Here is a 16,249-nt window from a genome sequence, read left to right as displayed (position 1 = left end):
TATTTTAGACAGTCTAAAAGAGATTACAATCTTTTATGCTTGCACAGTGCCTAGCACAGTGGTGCTCTGACTGGGGACACTAGGTGCTACTGCAATGCAAATAATAATAATAATCAGTGGGCAGTCAATGAAATGGAAAAGTGGCAAATTCAAAACTGATAAAAGAAAATGTTTTTTCACACAATACACAATTAGTCTTCTCTGATCCAGCGTGGTATTTTCTACATTTAGGAGCATACCTTTAGGCACTCGGGTTTAAAAAATGTGCCCATTGTTATTACTGGAATTCTTAAATAGGCAAGCACAAAGTCAGAAAAGCAGATATTGTTCTTAATTACATATGCACAGATATATTGCCTTTTAGCACTATAAATGTGTCTTTTAAACTGTAACCCTCATTGGAATGTATGTGAAGGGACTGCACAGTACCAGAAGTCCCCAGAAGAACAGCTGACTCAGCAAAAATTACAAGAAAATTCATTTCCAAGTTTTGTTGGAAAAACAAAAATTTTCAATGAAAATTATTTTTTCCCATAAACTGTGTGTTGGCATAGAAATTTTTCAATGGGAAAAAAAAAAAAAAACATTGTTGAGAAAACCTCAAACAGCTCTAGTTACAAGGGTCTTGCACATCTGGGTAGGACCAGTCACACTGTGATCCTTAGGTCTCAAGGATCAGATTGGGGGAAGTCAGTGTTTTCATTGTCTTCTGTTGTTTAGTCCTCTTGTGAATATGATGTACAACTTCCAAGCTGATTGTGTTCTCTAGGAGATTCAAAAGTGCAGAAGAAACTAATGTGAGGGGAAGGGGAAAACTATTAACAGCCACACTGATACCTATATTTTTTTCATGCTATTGTATGTTTATGAAATCTTTGGGTGTAAAACAGGGTAACTTATGTTCCCCACCTCCCCCCTTGTTATGGAAAAGAATTAGACTTTTGGAGGCATACTGAATTGCCCATCTATTGGTGGAATATAAGTTCCATGCTAAAGTATGGAGGAGATATAATTTCATCATTGGGAATTAAAAGCTCTAATGTGGCCATTTTAGCCCTGAATTATTTGCAGCATCTTCAGTGCCACTTCACTGCCAGATTTTCACAGACATAAGGACGCTGATTATTGCAACCAAGTTTGTAATGCCTTACATTTGAAAGATAAATCTGAAAATCTTCCTCAGTGTCATCTGTCACTTTAGCTGAGATTTAGTCTTCTTTTCTCACATGTCTTTTTGGTTCCCATCATCCTCTGAAATGAAATTAGTATTGGGTAGACTGCTTTTTCTGTGAATCATCTGGAGGGTAATTCCTCCTTTCATTTCATGGAAATGAAATGTGGGTTTAGGTTAAAAAAAATGTACTAAATCTAATTAGTTACATTACTGTTCCCTGAACAAGAGACTTTTTACTTAGGCTGTGCCATGAAAAGGATCCCTTAGGGAAAGTCCACAGCACAATTTAAACTTCCCCTGCCCCATTAAAGACTTTCTTCTGCTGCTGCTGTTTTGCTGTTCAGAGAGCATGTGGGTGGAGAGTTGAAAAAAGATAATAGTGCAATCCATAGGCAATAATTTAGAGTTAATTTAGTCCTTATAGGGAATATGCAACCTATGCTATTTTTAGGATACAAAATAGTGATATGCATACCGCAAAAAATTCAGAGGTGTGGCTGAAAACAAATAAGCACCCAAACTTAATGCAGTCTTTGAAATGTTTTTGAAGTCCACTTCTTCTCTCTCTGTGGGTCCACCCCACACCGTCAACACTTCTGTCCTCGCCCATCTTCAGAACCAAGGCCAAGTAATCAGCTCTCCCCCTCCTTGTTGTGCTAGTGGTGGCAACAGCAGTTGTGTTTATTGGCACTCTGAAGCTTTCTGGATGGTATAGCTCCAGCTTGCAAAATATGCATTGAAATCTCCAAGCTGAAAGAGATTCCTTGTTCTCGGGTGTTAGTGGCATGGTGTACTGCGGAGACTGACGAACTAGCAGTGCTGTGTACAGTGCAGCTGTACTTAGGAACAAATCATTCGGTTTCTCCTGAGAAATACTAGTGCACTTTTTATTTATATATGGTTCATATGGGTTCTTCACTTGTAGCTCCAATAGCAAAGTGAGACATAAAGGTAGTCTACATACAAACACCATATTCAAAATACTCTCGTTAAAATTCAGATTTCTAGGAGCGTAAGTGTTTTGGCATGTCTTACACCTTCAAAATATGACCCATTCTCTGTGAAGTTCTCATATGTTACTGAGGCCATTTCTAATGAAAAATGGAACCATTTTACAACAACTGCTGTTTGGGGAATAAAGGGTAAACGTCTTGCGTGTTCATGTTTCCACAGCTGAATTACTGCTTTTGTGAATTTTCAGAGGTGAGAAAATGGTGAAATAAGATTTTGGGGGAATTTCATGACTTCCTCCCCTCAGTTTCACATAGCTCCTATCAAAGTTTACCTGCTATCATCTCTCTCAAACTTGGTTTTGTAAAAGACACGATAATGTTATCAAATGCTTATATACAAATGTGTTGTAAAGACACACAAATAATATTGCATACAAAAAACTACATTAAAAAACATTAATGTAGCAAAGTCAAACACTAAAGATAGGAAATACCAGAATTAAGGTTGTCTGTGTAGCTTTTTTCCACAGGACCCTTGAATTTTTCTAGTATCTCACTGGAAGACAAATCTCTTGTTAAACGAAAATTATTAACTAAAGCCACTAGCGTCAGCAAAATTGAGTACACTCTGTGCTGGGGAAAATGTGGATTCACTATTTTTATGATGAAATTAACAGTTCATAAATTAAAAATCTACTTTTGCCATCCAGTATCCAGTGAATCCCACTTTGTAATGTATATATGTGTGGAGTGTAACAGCCACAGTACATGCTGTTTGCAGCTACCCATTCAAATTTGGCCTTACCTACAACCCTGCAAAAAACCCTATAAAACCTCTTTGACTTGTCTAACTAATGCTTCTAAGAAGGTACTGACATCAACTCCTCCCCTGGAAATCCAGAATGCACCATATGCACCGCTAAATCAATCCCAGCACCTTTCACAACATAGTATTCACTTTATTACCTAAGAGTGGCAATTTTTATCCTTATCAACGGGTCACAACTCTGTCTTTTATAAGATTGCAGGGATAGCTTTTTACAATCAACTTATACTTCTCTTGGCACACACACAAATCTATATGCCTGAACATACTGCTTGAAAATATGCTCTTAAACTTATCTGAACAGGATGTCTAGTACAGCTTACTCTTTTCCTGAAATTTAGAGAGCAGACAGGTAACTGTCCCTCATTAAATACCATTTCAGAGTTACTTCAACTATCCATGTATGATAGACCTTGTCTTGCATTTCTTGTCCCTTCTGTTTTTAAATACAAGGTACCAGTGTTCTTTTGGGATCAATATTTGTCTGTGACAATCTCTGTCAAAATGAAATAATCTGTCTTCTTCTATTTGCATTTCATTATCTGGCTTCCCAGTGGGGGCTCTTAAACTGTTTTGGATACCTAGTCCATTATATCAGAAGAGGATAGAAAAGAAAGAAATTAGACTACAGCAGCATCTTATTAACCTTCAACCAAAGCAGATCCTAAATTGCCTTCTGATCCAATATCTAACCAGCCAGGCAATCTTTTCCCAACATCCTTTATGATGTCACCAGAGAGGCTTGAATACTGCCTGACAGAGTGAGTCACTCTTAGGTAAACTTGAGGTAAAGCTACTAGAGCAGGTATTCTAAAACTTTGTCATATCCTGGCCCACATTTTTATAGAGAAATTATGAGCATCCCCCTTCCCTTCTGTTTCAAGAACTACAGAATATGTTTAAATGGAAAATGAATATTAAGAAAGTATTTAAATCTTTCTTTTAATGTGACATAACAATAAAAACAAGGAGAGTTAGTACCATGTGCACAGCCAGTTCTCCATGGACGGCTGATGGACTGGTAACAAGCTTGTTTGATTCTCTAGTACTGCCTGTATTAGAGACAATGAGTACTAGAGTATAGTGGTACTAGAGAATCAAACAAGCTTGTTACCTGGACTGGGAGTTAAGAATTCCTCCCCTAACATCCTTTGGAAGTGAGAAATCAGATTAACCGCCTTCAGCCCCCTTCCATACCACAAGGAAATGACAAGATTTCTGTTCTTTGAGTCACCAAACCCCCACATCTCTGAGTCACAATCAACCTCCTTTTGTTCACCACAAAGACTTAAACAGTCTATAGGGGGTCACCACCTGGACATGAAAAGTCATGATCCCTTCTACTCAACCTACTATTTATATTGCATTTATATTTACCAACATCTTTACTCTGTTATGTGAACCTTGATACCACTAGACCAGAGGGACTTCACCTATCCAGTAGTCCTGGCACAGGAGGCAAAAAGGAGTTCTGTCTGGCGCCTACTTTGCTCCAACTGTACTCAGTAGCCAAAAGGACCCTTAGGGACTGTCACCAGCTAGCCCAAGTTAGAATAGCCCCCTCTGCCCAATGCTATATCTAGAGAATCATGGAGTTTTAATGTGCTTCCTGATGGTCCTTCCAGTTTGCTTAGCTGAGGGAAGCTGAGACACAGGCCCTGATGGTAAAGGTAGTTTTATTTACGTAGCTTATTATGAACTTTATGAACATTAGTACAAATAATCTTTTGATCTATGATCCATTGTTGTAGTTTATGTAAAAAGTTCTTATATCGGAATAGATTGAGAAAAGGTAAATCAGGGGTAACACCATAATTATTATTGCCGAACATATACATTTTCAATGTACTGAATTTCTCTCTTGTTTTTGTGTGTTGTTAAACATGTAGATGCAAACAACATTTCTACAGACCACTGGTCCATCCAGTCTAGCAGTAGTTAGCCTGACTTCATTAGAGAAGCATCTTTTACCAAAATTCTTCCATTAGTTGCAGACTCAAGGCTGCTTATTATAATTTATTGTATGTTTACTCTCAGTGCTCCTGCCAGTTATTTTGTTTGTTTTTCTGATTCCTATGTTAGCTTCATTCAATCTTTAACAAGCTATTATTATTCTCCTATTTTACCTTTTCATATCCATAAATAAAGCTTTTCCTCAAAGGACTTATTTTTAAAAAGAATGAAACAGTTTTCATTTTGGGGTAGGGATCTGTGAAACTTCCTTTTCTAGGAGTAGAGGGGGTGGAATTTTAGGGGAGAAAGAAGGTATGCTGCCATGGTTTATGCTTTGGATTGAATTGGTAGCCCCAAGAAGTGCCTCACAGCTATTCCTCAGCTGAAGTTTCAGTCATTTATTTCAGTGGGGCTACCAGCAGAGTAAGATCCTATTCAGCATGGGTAAAGGTGGCAGAACTGAGCACCATATGATTAAATAATCAATGCTTATCCTAGAAGCGAAGACTTCTTACACGATATTTTTGCATGTAAATTTGTTACAAATTTGTTTCTTAAATAGGTTTACCTCAAAAACCTCCGTTTTATGTTTGCTGTGATCTGTCACTAGAAGTGATTGGTTAAGTATGGGTCACAGTTTAAACCATATATCAATACAGCTACCTATCATTTTGTTTAAATACTTTGCATGGCCTAACTATAGAGACAATAAAAGAAAGAAGTGTAATTCTTATGCTGTTTTGGAATTGTACAGCTTTTCAGGGGCTGAGGGTTGTAGTTTGTTGTCTTTTTAGTTTTCTTGGAACATCATCTCTTCTCAAGTGTGCAAATCAAGCATTTGGAGTGACCTTGCATCATTGAGCTGGTGCAGGCCACTAGATTAGGGAAGAATGTTTCTAAATATAGATCACTGGGATGCAGCCATGTGTAGAATTGTTACTGTAGATGCTGAGAGCGAAGACTTTTTTGGTTTTTTTTAAACTGCGGAGGTATAAACAAAGCTGCTCAAGTATAAGATAAGTTGCTTTATTTATAAAACATCAGAAGAATAGTACATAATACAAATCTGTAAAGTAAAAGGTAAGTATCGCAGCTTCATGGTAACTGCACCAGTATTTCCCCTCCATGGTCTACATAGGGTACCCACTTTAGGCTCGCAGCTCCTCAGTTATCACCCCTCAGGGGCAAAGAACACTGCCTCCTGACTGGGGGCTCTTTAAGGTTCCATAGTGCCCTGTCTATACTGTGATATTCCCAGCAAGCCAGACTGCCTAAAAGGTATGTGTTTGCTTTCTCTCCTGAGGTCATAAACAGTGTAATTGTCTGCAGTTATAAGTTAGCACACAGCTCTTTCTAAGCAAGCACATATATTATTCAGGTAAAATCATTACAAAGAAAACATCAAAAACAATAAAAGAACCTGGAATGCTCTAAAGCTTACCAGAGGTCACCCCCAACTTCAACCTCTGGGTCTGGTAGGTGTCAATTCTTCAAAACCCACAACTGGATCTTCCCTCTGGTTACAAGTTTGTAACTGTCTCAGATTCAGAACCACTGCTAGGCAGTTCAAACATTTCTTTATACAGTTTGGGCCTTTGAAATCCAATCTCTGGTAACAGGTAATCTGCACACAAAGACCAACTCCTCATGTAGTAGTTTCAAAGGGCTGGGGGTTTGCTTAAGCGGCGGTAGGAAATTTGCATGTAGTTAAAATATAAGCAAGAAAGATAATGTCAGTTCTTATGACTCAAGGAATTGGAAAAGTACTTGACAGCACAGCTATTGAGAATATTTCCATCTTACCTTTATTATGAAGTGTTTATAATGTGACAGTTACAAAGGGTTGTAGATTGGTCACCTGAACAATGTACTCATCTGTTGTGTTAAATGATAGGCACTTGTGCATGTTTGTGCATCTAATACAAGTTCCATGCCTTTTGAATCCACTTTCGCTATCCGTTTTAATGTATTGTGTTGTACGTTGGAAACTGCAGTGCATTGTAACACACAACTCCATCCTGACTACCACTAGTAATACATTAACTTGAAATTATTAGCCCATAAGGAATAAGGTATCTATATGACAGACAATGAAACATGGCCTACAAAGCCCACCCTCACCATAGCTCAATTGTTCCCCCTACGTGAATGTCGCTCAATGACAAATAGTGATAATTCTGTGGCATAAGGTTAAAAAAAAATTGAGGAATGCCAAAATTCACATTTAAAAACCAATGTTTCCTGATTTTGCTTTGCATGTGAACATGTCTACCTATTTCTAGGAGCCATTGTTTTCTCATCTTGGTTACAGACCATATTGCTGGGATGCAACTAATGCAGCTGCTAAATCTGCTGTGACTGGTGCTATATCCGTAGCAATAATTTCAGGTTAAGAAGTAACCGCTTCCTCCATCTCTGTTTTTAAGACAGTGCAATTTAATTTTGGGGCATTGTCCTCTCTCTGCAAACACTCCAATAAAGTCATAAGCACATTAGAGCCAGAAGTAGGTACTTTAGCTACAACAAGCCTTGCTGCCTGAGTGGCCTTTTCTAGGTCTATTGCTAGAGAAGATATTGGTAGTTTAAGAATTGTGTAGAATAATTTCTCCTTTCCTTTCCTTTGAGTTCTTCCTTAACTAGAATATCCCATGTCGTTTTTCCTTTCTCCCCTCCCATCTTCTCAGTTTGTATACTTTCTCTGAGGAGGTGTGTTGAAAGGAGAGTTATGTACTCCTGATAGATTCCAAGATTTTAGGCCAGAAGGGACCACTATGATCATCTAGTCCGACCTCCTGTATAGCATAGGACATAGAACTTTCCCAAAATAATTCCTAGAGCAGATCTTCTTGAAAAAAACATCAACACTTAATTTAAAAATGGTCAGGATGGAGAATCCATCATGAAAATGTGAATTGTTCCAGTGGTTAATTACCCTCTCTGTTTTTTTTTTAAGTTAGTTTGACAGTATCTATTTTCCATAAACTCATGTTGATTTGCGTTAATTACATTACCTTCTTTTAATTCTTGATTAATCAAGTCCTGTATCAGCCACTCCATTATCTTGCCCAGGAGGGAGGTCAGGCTCACAGGCCTTTACTTACCCATGTCATCCCACTTACCTGTTTTAAAAAATGGCACAAAATTAGTTTTCTTCTAGCCTTCTGGAACTTCCCCCAAATTCCACGGCTTATTGAAAATCAACATTAATAGAGCTGGCTGAGCTGCTTGCTGGAATATTAAAACTGTTGGATGCAAGTTTAATATAGTTGTTTGATTTGTTTTTTTACAAAAAAAAAATCCTTATTGTTCTTAACTTATTGGCCTTAACTCTGCTGGCCATCAATTTCTCTTGTGTCCCTTTGCTTCTCTTATCATTTTCCACAATTCCTAGCCTGTAATTTATGTTCATTACTGTCAACTTTTCTCTTTCTTCCTTTCTTTCTCTTTCTTAATACAGCTTTCTTCACTGCCACTGTAAACCAGTTCAATTTTTTAACCAGCACTGGCTTCTTTCTCGGTTGTGGGATTGCAGCTTTTGGGGCATCTAGTAAGGTGTTCTTAAATGATTCCCAATTAACATGCATGTTTTTCTGATTAAATTCTTCCTCCCAGATGATTTGGCTTATAATTGTTTTCAGCTCTGTGAAATTGGGTTTCTTAAAGCACCAAGAATATACAAATTGGATGTGTTGCACAGATTTTATAATGACACTAGGTTGTGCATGTGGGTGGTGTAGATGGCACAGTTAGAAAGCTAGCTGCACTTCTGGCTCCACTCTGGTCTCTTTGAGTGCGTACCTCAGTTTTTAGGCCCCGGGCCGTCACCTATCTCAGGGTGAAATCATGTGCTTCTGCCACTCTTAAACCAGGTTCCAGGCTACAGCACCTTGAGGTCTAACCATACTTACCCAGCAGGCCTGATTGAGTTCAGCATTTGCAAGTATTCTCTTTGGAAGCTTATGATTGGTGGTTAATACCAGTGACAAGACACCTTTTTCAAACCAAAGTATTGTTTAATCTAAAACACAGAGGAAGAAAAAAAAACAACATAAGAGTAAAGGGATTTTAACACAACAAAAAGGTCCATACACACGTCTGTCTTACCATCAATCCTCCTTACCATCAACCCTGTCAGAGTGGGCCATGCAGGGCTTGCTTCTTCAGATTCGCCAGTGGAATCTGTTTGTTCACTGCAGACAGATTCCTGACAATTGCCTCCCTGCCTCCCCACCTAGAGAGTGACTGTTTAACTGTTCAGTGTCTTTCTGAGTCCAAGTCTTGGCAGAGAAAGTCTTGTAACTTTTGGCTGGAGCCTGGAAGTAGCATCTTCCCAGCTGTTAACTCAGGCTCTCTCTTAATGACACCTGCTGTGTTTACTGGGAGGTTGATTATCTGGAGTTATTTGCTGCCTTTCTACTAATTTCCTAATAACTCTGCTATTAAACTAATTCAACATATGCACACAGTTAGCATTCCAATGATCCAATATATGCATACAGCAACTATCCCAAATAACCAGGTCATCTCCAGTATTCATAAATAATTATAGATAGGCCCTATGTCCTTCACAATAGATATATATTTGTAGTCTCTTACAAGTAGGGATGGAGATAGCAACAACATTCTAAACTAAATTAACTTGCGATTGATCTGAAAAAATAGATGATGTTCAAGCTTGCTGATTGAAGAGAGAACTTGTCAGTTGTGCATATGCAATATGCATACACATACTTGTGCTTTCACTTTGCAGAAACATAGAAACACAAATGTGCCAGGCATTAGTATTTGTAACCATTGGGTTCTGCTAGTGTAAATAAATAATAATGCTTGCAAATTAGACTACATAGAGAGCATACACAAGTGTTTGCTGGCAGGCAGAAAAATATATATCTGCACAAGTGAAGGTGAAGGAATGAAAATTCAAATGGAACATTAAAGCATTATTTTGAGTACAACTGTGTGGAGAAAGATAATTTTGTTTTGTAAAGGATTTTGATATTTCAAACTTCAATTTCTTTTTAACTGTAAGGAAAAGCAAAAATTTCAAAGTTCTCCATGAAAGGGAAATGAAGTCCTGGCTCTGAGGCAGTCTGCCTACCAGGCTGAAGGGTACCTGGGAGCCTGGAAGCTCAAGCTTCCCAGTAGCTCACCAGGTGAGCTGTCAAGAAATTAGTCAGTTTTCTGAAGTTGCTTGTGTCCAATTACAACTCTGTCTAAATCAGTCTGTCCTCACCAAATGTTTTTAGTTAGACAAATCAGCATTCTGTGGTGGAAGAAGAGTCTTCCATCAGAGAATTTCTGACCAGCTGTAATTCTGGGTATGTTCAAAACAGTGGTTGTGACCTTGGTGGTGTGTTTTTCTGTTTCTGTGTCTGTACTTTCACTGTGATCTCCCCTAAATTGCAATGAAAAAAATGCCCCACAAAGTACATACTACAATCCTTTCGGGGGGGGGGGAGTTTTACATAGTATGTTGACATAGTTCCTCAATAAGTTGCACATCAGAGGCACTACTTGTGGAAGTCGTTAAAAAAAATAATATTGGTAAAATACGAGTGTGAAAGATTGTCACCCCTGGAGTGCAGTCTGGGAGCAGGCCTCATAACCATTCATCTGGGCTGGCCTCTCTCACACTGCTCTGTGGGGGACACACAGCCAGCCTCTCCAGGCCCTGATATCACCCAACATGACAGTAGGTGGTGCCACACACCCTACTGAGCTACCTGAATGCTTTACCTAAGCCACTCAAGGACAAACAGGAGACAACAGCCAATTTCCCTGCTCCCCAGCCGTGCAGCCCTGCTGGAGTATAAACCCAGAGTTATACCATCTTACGCTGTACAGGGAACTGTACAATGCAAGCTCATTAATTTGCTTCCCCCTCACATGCAACAGCCTTTGTTTACAGACCTGAGATTTTTCCAGACACTTCACTCAAAACACACTGGTTAACATAAAACAGAAAACAACTTTGTTAACTACAGAAAGATAGGTTTTAAGTAATAGCAAACAGATCAAAAGCAGACGATCTAGCAAATAAATAAAAATGCAAACTAAGACTAATATACTAGATAGATAGGATTTGAATTAGAAATTTCTCACCCTGACTAATGATACAAGCAATTGACCAAATTTCCTTACAGAGGTTAGAAATCTCTTTAATCTGGGTCCAGCACTTACCCCAGTTCAGTCTTTGTTTCTCAGGTGTTTCCAGGAGTTCTCTTGTGTGGGGAGTGAGTCCCTGAGATGCTGTCACTCCCTGCCTTATATAGTTTTTCCATTAAAACTTTGTTTCAAGCTAAATTCCCAGCCCAGTTTGTGGAAAAATACAGGTACCAAAATGGAGTTCAGTGTCATATGGTCTGGTCACATGCCCTTGTATGCCTTGCCAAGTCATAGCAGCCATTATTCATAGGCTGGCTGAAACGTTCACAGGAAGGCTAAGCTCTTCCATGATCCATTGTCTTTGTTGATGAGCCATTAGCACTGTCTAGCTTAACAGTTGTACCTGAATGGTTAGTTGTGGGTGTTACCCAGAGTAAGCCCATTTGGAGTACAGATACATAGTCAATATGCATAACTTCTGATACAAAAATGATACACGTTCACAAATAGGATAATCATATTCAGGATTTTCTAATAATACCTTACATGACACATCTTGTACAGAATGCATCATAATCCTATCATAATCATACCACTATGATGAATATGGGGTGCAGTTGTCAGAGAGTTTTGCCATTGATTTCAGTAAGGTTAGGATTTCACCCCATTAAAAGATTATTGGGGTAAATGTATGTGTATTCCAAGCTCAAATCCTGCCCCTACATACATAACACATACCTCTCTACCATGTACGGTGAGTTTTGAGGAATTGCAACTCTAGTACTCTTTATAGTAGTTCAGGTCAAACAGTAAGTTGTTAGTTATCTTCAGGAAAATGTAGCTTTCTGGAGAATCTGAATCTTCTTCCTTTATTATGGCAGATTTCCACAGAGCCTTGTTTGATCAAAAATGGATGTTTTTCTTAACAAATAATTTGTTAGGCTTATATTGCATTGCACTTCGAAAAAAGAACATGAGCCAGTTTAATAAGTGTAAATTATTAAGAGAGTTTGCAAGGATTAATTTGTTATTGAGTTACATATGTCTAGCCAATGGGAGCAGACTAGCCACAGAAGATTTTTTACACACTGAATCAGAGAAGTAAAATCTTACACTAGGTGTCATCATGTTGATTTCTGAATTCTTCTGTTAAACTTTTGTGGCTTGATTTTTCAAAAATGTTGAACATACTCATCACCCATTAACTTCAGTGAAAATCTGGCCATTATATTCCAAAAACAAGCAAAAGAAGTGTTCATACTTATCTGTAAATAAACAGAATGTTGATTAAACATGGTTGTCAGATTTTCCATAAATACCAATACAGAACACTGAGTGTTACTCCAAGGTTAGTACTTCAACATAACATTCATTAGAGGAGATAATTAGACCACCTATTTTGGATGTGTTAAATCCTGCTTGCTGTGTTAGCATCTAGTGAATAATGACAGTAGTCCCTGTCGGAACTGGTTGGTGGACACCACAACCAGGTTTGCGGGAGGAATGTAGCCTCGGGAGCCAGAGACTGGATTATAGTAAGGAGTCAATCAAGCAATCAGAAAGAATAGATGATCTACATTACAGCAATCAAGCAAAGCAACCAGGAGAGAACTTGTGGTATCTGGAGTGGCCATGGGGACGGGATTTATAAACAGTCAGTGTGCAGAAATGGTTGGGAATATATTGGGCTTGGGGAAAGAGGTGGCTAGATGAGTTGAGGTCAGTCCTGAGTTTGGAAGCAGGTTGGGCCACAAAAGGAAGCTGAGAAACAACTAATCTTTTCTTTAGGATCACACTTTTACAAAACCTATCCATGTCATGGCCCATCCATAACCTATTAGGGCTTATAGGTACAAAGAACAGAGTTGAGTGAATAATTAAAGATTACTTATTTATTAATTGAATTTATGCTGTATTTACCTGCTTATAGAATATCCACAGACTTTCTTGAATTCAGAATTTCTTGAATTCATCTTTCAAACTTATTTGAGTTTTGGGTTTTTTGCAATTTAATGAAAAAAATCAAATGGATATTTGTGGAAAGCTTTCTTTATGCATTATTTGTCCAGATATAATATTGAAACTAAAGCAAATACCCACTAGGACATTCTTTAATAAAATACCGAGAGCATGAACTTTAATCTGAACTCAAAAAAATCTAGAAGCATAGTTTGTACCTGTGCATCCAGATGTTAGGAAAGGGGGTATTCCTCAGTCTTATGGTATCAAGTATATGTGCTGCTTGAAAAAATGGCACTGTTTTAAATCTACCATCCTCTCTCTGAAGGTAGATCAATTATATTTTTCATGTTTCTAATATATGTCAGTATAAGATCTGAGACAGCTCTTCATATTGGAAATTGTTCATTTAATCTATGAGAGCAGTTCTGGTTTGCTACTTAATGAAGTGGAAAGCATGTCACAAGCTTTTCAGCTGTGGCATGCAGTCAGTGTCATGCCTGGCCACACAGTCAGATGACATCTGCAATGTGCCTTTTACTTTACTGAGGAGCGTGATATAACATTCTTGCAATTCCTACTATGCAATGTTGCTGGATCCTGTACTCATACTGCAGATCCATGGTATTGCATGGTATGGCACTGTATGAGAGGTTTGGTTGTGTGTGCGGGGGATTAGGAATTTTTGTTTTTGTTTTAAAAGTCAACTGTTTAGATGCTGCACTTTTGTTATTGTGACAAAGTGGGACTGTTCTTAATGTTTCCTCTGAATACCTTAGGGGTGCCTCAGTTTCCCCTATGCATTTCTTAAGTCTCTAGGTGGTGGGATAAAGGGGTGTAATTGTTGCAGAGCAAAGGACCAGCGTACATAAATGGCTGACACTCTGTCTCCTGGCAACTGATGGTCTAAGGCAAGGTGATAGCTAAAGGGGTTGGAGAACAAAGGAATCAGATGACCTCCTGGCCCAGGAAAGGGACAAAGCCCAGAGGAAGAGGGGCTGGAGGGTGTTAGTTGGGGCTGGCTGGGGACGTGGAGTGAAGTGCAGACGTGGTTGTCTGGCTCACTGCCCCCCAAAATGGACCCCACTGAGGGGTCCTGTTCTCTGTACCTACAAGCTCTGTTTTAGACCGTGTTCCTGTCATCTAATAAACCTCTGTTTTACTGGAGGGCTAAGAGGCACATCTTACTGCAGAGTTGGGGTGCAGGACCCTCTGGCTTCCCCAGGACCCCACCTAGATGGACTCGCTGTGGGAAGTGCACGGAGGGGCAGAGGATGCTCAATGCTCCGAGGTCAGACCCAGGAAGGTGGAAGCTGTGTGAGCTTTTTGCCCTGAAGACATTCTGCTCACAGAGAAGAGGCTCTCGCAGAGTCCTGACTGGCTTCGTAGGGAGCAGTTCCAGAGCATCGCCCAGGGACTCCATGACAGTTATCATAAACCACAATCCTTACCATGGACACAATTCTTTCTTTTATTACTAATATACTAATAAATGGGGAAAATTTGAAGAGACCCCTTGCCACAAAATGTGTGCGTGAGATCAACAGCGAGGACGCATATGATGGCATGGGCTGCAATAACATTTTTGCTGCTATTTGTTTGGGAAGACCTGAATAACTCACTTGTGGCAAAAAAAGAACTTTACGGTACCTTGCACAATCACAGCTATATTACCCCTCACTTCCTATTTTAGGCATTTGTCTCTAAAGTGAGCAAGTAAGAGAGAGAGCTGAATTTTTGCTTAAAATTGAGAGAGAATGAGAGCTTTTTCAAAGAACATGAATCATGCAAGAATCTCAAATGGTAATAGTGTGCATGTATACAGATATCTATTAGGCAACAGAAAATGGATTAATTAGTGCTTTGTAGAATTTTTACTTCAATAATTCTCGCTGGAACATTGTAGAAAAATAAAGGACTTTGATGTTCTATGCTGACAGTACTATCCTATAGCAGATAGGAATAATCTGAGTGCATCTGGGACTTTACCATTATAATCAAGACTCTGGAAAACCCTAATTACATTTCAAATTGTTGTGTTTTTGGCACCATCAAGTTTAGAAACCATAGTAGTATCAGACTTAATGGAGATATACTATCCATATCTTGGTATTTAAATTGCTTCCCTTTTCTTGGCTTTATGGCTTCATAAATTCTTTACATTGTACTTCTTTTTCAAACAATGACGATATCCACTTCAGGATGACACACAATGTTTTATTATTTTAAGAATGAGATTTAAAATGGGGGGTTATCAAAGTATTTTCATCAAAATTTTCAGTGCCATGGGGAAATATTATGAGCCTCAATAATACTAAATATTTACGAAGTGTTGTGTGTGCTGCTTTCTTTTTAGGATCTGGGAGAGCGGTGGGCAGCCATTTGTAGGTGGACAGAGGATCGCTGGGTCCTTCTGCAGGATATTCTTCGGAAGTGGCAGCAATTCGCTGAGGAGCAGGTGAGTAGCGTTATCAGTTATAAACCAGAACATTGTTCAAAAAATTGCACTCTGAATGGTCTTACCGAAGGCTTTTCCCTTATCTGAATTTCTTTCAGTGCCTTTTTGATTCATGGCTTACAGAGAAAGAGGATGCAGTGAGCAGGATTCATACAACTGGCTTTAAAGATCAGAATGAAATGCGTGCCAGTCTGCGAAAGTTGGCTGTATGTATTTTCCATTGTTCAGTTTTTTGTTTTGCTTTCCTCATTCACGAGTCTGACTGCACATCTGGGTTCATCCAATTGAACAGCTTCCATGTCTCTTGGGATCACTGGTACCTGGGGAGCATGGAATCCTCAACTGTTGCCTGATTTTGCTTATGAAAGAGCTTCATCTGTGCCACTTGACTTTGCAACCTTAATAGTATTCTCTGAACATATTTTTGTCTATTATGTATACATTTACAACATTAATATCTAATTCATATACATAAAATAAATACAAAGCTTCAGTTCACAATGTTGTATGTGCACAGTTTATTTTATATACATAAAATTAGACACAAAAATATGTTAAAAATACTATTAAGGCCACAAAGTCAAAAGCTCAAAAGTTAGGAAACGGCAGATTTAAGGGTGCCTGTACGCCATAATTCAGCCCTCTTGTGAGTATATATTATATGATCACATACTATTTTTCCCCAGAGGACTCTTGCCATATTTAGTGAATGTGTAGTTAGTTATTTAATATTTCTTTGTATCCTACTCATTCAGTGGATGGGCCATGATCATATTTATTGAACACCATCTAAACCCAGCAAAGACTACAACATTATTAAT

The 16,249-nt window shown here is 38.7% G+C and overlaps 1 protein-coding gene across 12 annotated transcripts in view; it reads left to right on the top strand.

Annotated features, from left to right (window-relative positions):
* DMD (dystrophin) overlaps window positions 1–16,249 on the top strand; it is a 1,926,267-nt gene that overhangs the window by 647,580 nt on the left and 1,262,438 nt on the right. For all 12 annotated transcript variants that reach the window (XM_073357918.1, XM_073357881.1, XM_073357898.1 and 9 more), the window contains exons 14-15: window positions 15,327–15,428; window positions 15,527–15,634. In XM_073357918.1, the coding sequence (XP_073214019.1) occupies window positions 15,327–15,428; window positions 15,527–15,634 (210 nt within the window). The remainder of the gene's footprint in view (window positions 1–15,326; window positions 15,429–15,526; window positions 15,635–16,249) is intronic.

The sequence above is a fragment of the Lepidochelys kempii genome, chromosome 1, assembly GCF_965140265.1.
Source record: "Lepidochelys kempii isolate rLepKem1 chromosome 1, rLepKem1.hap2, whole genome shotgun sequence".
Lineage (NCBI taxonomy): Eukaryota > Metazoa > Chordata > Testudines > Cheloniidae > Lepidochelys > Lepidochelys kempii.
This window is presented reverse-complemented; position numbering and strand designations above follow the sequence as displayed.